This window comes from Sinocyclocheilus anshuiensis, unplaced genomic scaffold, assembly GCF_001515605.1.
Source record: "Sinocyclocheilus anshuiensis isolate Anshui unplaced genomic scaffold, SAMN03320099.WGS_v1.1 scaffold1430, whole genome shotgun sequence".
In the NCBI taxonomy this organism is placed as follows: domain Eukaryota; kingdom Metazoa; phylum Chordata; class Actinopteri; order Cypriniformes; family Cyprinidae; genus Sinocyclocheilus; species Sinocyclocheilus anshuiensis.
In genome coordinates this window covers 761467-765027 of record NW_015555721.1, presented here as the reverse complement: position 1 = coordinate 765027, position 3561 = coordinate 761467, and the positions used below count along the sequence as shown (strand labels likewise).

Genomic DNA, 3561 nt, shown 5'->3' with positions numbered 1-3561 from the left:
GTATACGGAGATAAAACAACGCAAGTATCGATAACAGTATCGTTTGTCCTGAAGCTTATCGGTATTCCGGTATTGACCCAATTACGTACCGTCCAAAAAAATACTGGTTCTCAGTACCCATCCTTATCCATGACCCATATTCAGTGTTCTGGCTGAGGTTCTCGTCCAAGATTTTACAGTACATGGCCCCGTCCATTTGCCCCTCCACGCGGTGAAGTCGTCCTGTACCCTTAGCAGAAAAACAGCCCCAAAGCATAATGGGGACCTTGCGGGTGCTGCAGGATTTCAGTCCATTGCGGCGTAGTGTGTTACCAGTGTTTTGCTTGGTGACTGTGGTCCCTACTGCCTTAAGATCATTAACAAGCTCCTCCCGTGTAGTTCTGGGCTGATCCCTCACCTTTCTCATGATTATCCTTACCTCATGAGCTTGATCTTGCACGGAGCTCCAGACCGAGGCCGATTGATGGTTGTTTTGTATTTCTTCCATTTGCAAATAATCGCACGAACAGTTGTCTCCTTCTCACCAAGCTTCTTGCTGACGGTCTTGTAGCCCATTCCAGCCTCGTGCAGATCTACAATCTTGTCTCTGACATCCTTTGACAGCTCTCTGGTCTTGCCCATGGTGGTGGGAGAGGTTGGAATGGAAGATACAGATTGTGTGGACAGGTGTCTTTAATACACCTAATGGGCTGACATTAGGAGTAACTTCTTAAAGTGACAGGACTCAAATACTTATTTCTCTCACTGAAATGCAAATCAATTTCTAACCTTTATATAATGTGTTTTTTTCTGGATTTTTTTGGTTGTATATATATATAGTCTTTTTTCCTCTAAGTTGGATTTTACTTTTTTTTTTTAATGTGACATCTGTGTCTGTCATGAAATGGCCTGTAAAAATGCAGAAAAGTTGCAGACAATTGCTAATTAATTTGAAGCAAAACGATCATGTACCACAATCATGATGTCTTTCGTGACACATTTTTTGTGATTTAAGTCACAAAGAAAAAGTAAATTACATTGATTTTTAAAAAGAGAACTAGATGCTTTTCACAAATGTAACCATTGTCACATAAATGTCCAATACTTAATAATTAATACAACCTCAAGTGCTTCAGTACTTTTAAACAAGGGTTACTGTAATAATAAAAATGAAGGACTCGACTTTCTTTCAAAGCTCTTAGCAATTGTTTCATGATGCATAATATTCATTATTATTATTCATAGTTTTAATTGTTTTAATTAACCTAATTTTATTAAGCAATATTAATTTGAATGCCATTCTTTCACTAGTAGTTGTAGTCTTTAACATGTACACTAGAGGTGGTGGGCAGTGATGTTAACAAGTATCTCAGTGAACATGTCCTTTGTGTGACAACTGTTACCTTGAGTATTTTAGCTTGTGTGAACACTGGACTGACAAATCAGCACTTTTATGATAGAGTTTAGCATGTTTGACGTTGCATATTGTTCTACACACAGTACAAAAAATACACACTATACAGTATATACAGTATGCAGTGTGTGAGTATTTCACTCTGAACACACCCTATTTCTCTCTCTCTCTCTCTCTCTCTCTCTCTCTCTCTCACCTGCAGAGAATGTTCCGGTGGAGCTGCGAGACCCGTTCTACTGTGATCAGTATGAGCAAGAGCACCTGAAGCCTCCCGTCACGCGCCTCCTGCTGTCCCCTGAGCTCTACTGTCGCACTTATGGCCTTCTGCTGGGTGGAAGCCCGGGGGCCGAGGGGCCCCCCAAAGACATCCCAGCACTCCTACAGGTCCTGGGCAGGAAGGGTTTGGCACCCAAAGACCAGAATGCCCCCGTGACAGAGGCTGAGCTCCGGCAGAAGCCCATCAAAATGGTAAGTTGTATGAGTGGTGTCAGCACATTCCTGTCTGAATTATGTACAGAGCTGAGTTTAGAGTTGATACAATGGCTTTTGTATCTTAAAACCCAGAGCTGACTTGTTGTCTGCCGCTGAATCGAAATCCAATCCTTAAGTGACTGATTTGAGATGCTCTTCATTGACGGCAGGATTAGCTGACATTCCTGTGTACTGCGTTAATAGCCCTCCTCATATGAACCACACCAGAGACTCAACTATTTATCATAGTTAATCCTGATGTTAGCATGTAGCTAAGATAAAGAGTCGATATTCAAGTCGAGGCACATTTATTTATATAGTGCTTTATACAATGCAGATTCAGATTTCAAAGCAGCTTCACTTTAATAAACAGGGAAAAAAAACAGTGTTTGTTGTGAAGTTCATCAACGTGTTTACACGAGGCGTTTTAGGAAGGCGTGGACGTGTCTTAACTTTTATAAAGAATATCTCTTTGGGTTTGAGACTTTAGTCTTTGCAACTTTACAGATCTTATGTATGCACAAACAGCTTGTAACACTCCAAAGTCAAAGGAAAACTTTAAAGCACAATCATATGACCCCTTTAAACTCTAAACACTACGTGTAGTACAAATACATATTGAGTGAAATCTTTTAAATCGCCAATGAAAATTTACTTCATTATTGATGTTTTCTAAAGCTGTTTACCATCTTGGATAATTGGAAAATTTCATGAAATTTCATGCAGTCCATGAAGAACACGTGATCCTGCCATATATTTTAGCCTAAATTAGGTATTCTAGAAGGCCAAGGAAGTAGTGTTGCTTTCGTCAACGAAAATTATGACTAAATATTGTCGTCAATGAACCTTTATCACGTGACGAAAACGAGACGAGACGCAACGTAAATGCTGGTCATGTGACGATGACTATAATTAAATATATAATGCAATATTGTTGACGAATAAAAACTATGCTAAAATGTCTCTTCATTTTCGTTGACCAAAACGAGACGAATGACAGCTTCACACAAAGACTAGACTAAAACTAAAATTAAAACAGGCCGCCAAAAACAACACTACAAGGAAGTCCCTGTCAAGGAAAGTCTATTCTCTCGGCAGCCATATTTGGCAGCTATTTCGGACACCCAGGACCAAGTCCAACCTCAATGATTGGGGAAATCCTGAAATCTCAAAAACGTATTGCCAAACTCATCTCAGCAACAAAATCTGAAATGAAATGTCCCATAAATGTCATTTCTGATGCTTAAATTAGCATTAAAGGGGTCATATAATGTTACTAAAAAATAACATTATTTTGTGTATTTGGTGTAATGAAATGTGTTTAAGCGGTTTAAGGTTCAAAAAACACATTATTTCCCATATAACATATATTATTGTTTCTCCTCTATGCCCCGCCTTTCTGAAACGCTTCGATTTTTACAAAGCTCATGTAAAAATTTTATTTTTACATGATTTTTACAAAGCTCTGAAAAGCGAGGTGTGCTCTGATTGGCCAGCTATCCAGTGCGTTGTGATTGGCCGAATACCTCAAACATGTGATGGAAATGTTACGCCCCTTACCATACTGTGATGCCGTGTCCCGGCCGGAGCGACGAGACAAAAACATTAAAACCCATTATAAACGAGGCATTTGTTGCATCCAGTGGGGACATAATTACGGATTATAATGACTTATACTGTCTTTTTACGCGTTGCAT

General features: G+C 39.4%; 1 protein-coding gene across 1 annotated transcript in view; it reads left to right on the top strand.

The window, feature by feature from the left end:
- LOC107672468 (calmodulin-regulated spectrin-associated protein 3-like) overlaps positions 1-3561 on the top strand; it is a 43312-nt gene that overhangs the window by 16893 nt on the left and 22858 nt on the right. The window contains exon 2 of the mRNA XM_016465665.1: positions 1596-1861. Within this exon, the coding sequence (XP_016321151.1) occupies positions 1596-1861 (266 nt within the window). The remainder of the gene's footprint in view (positions 1-1595; positions 1862-3561) is intronic.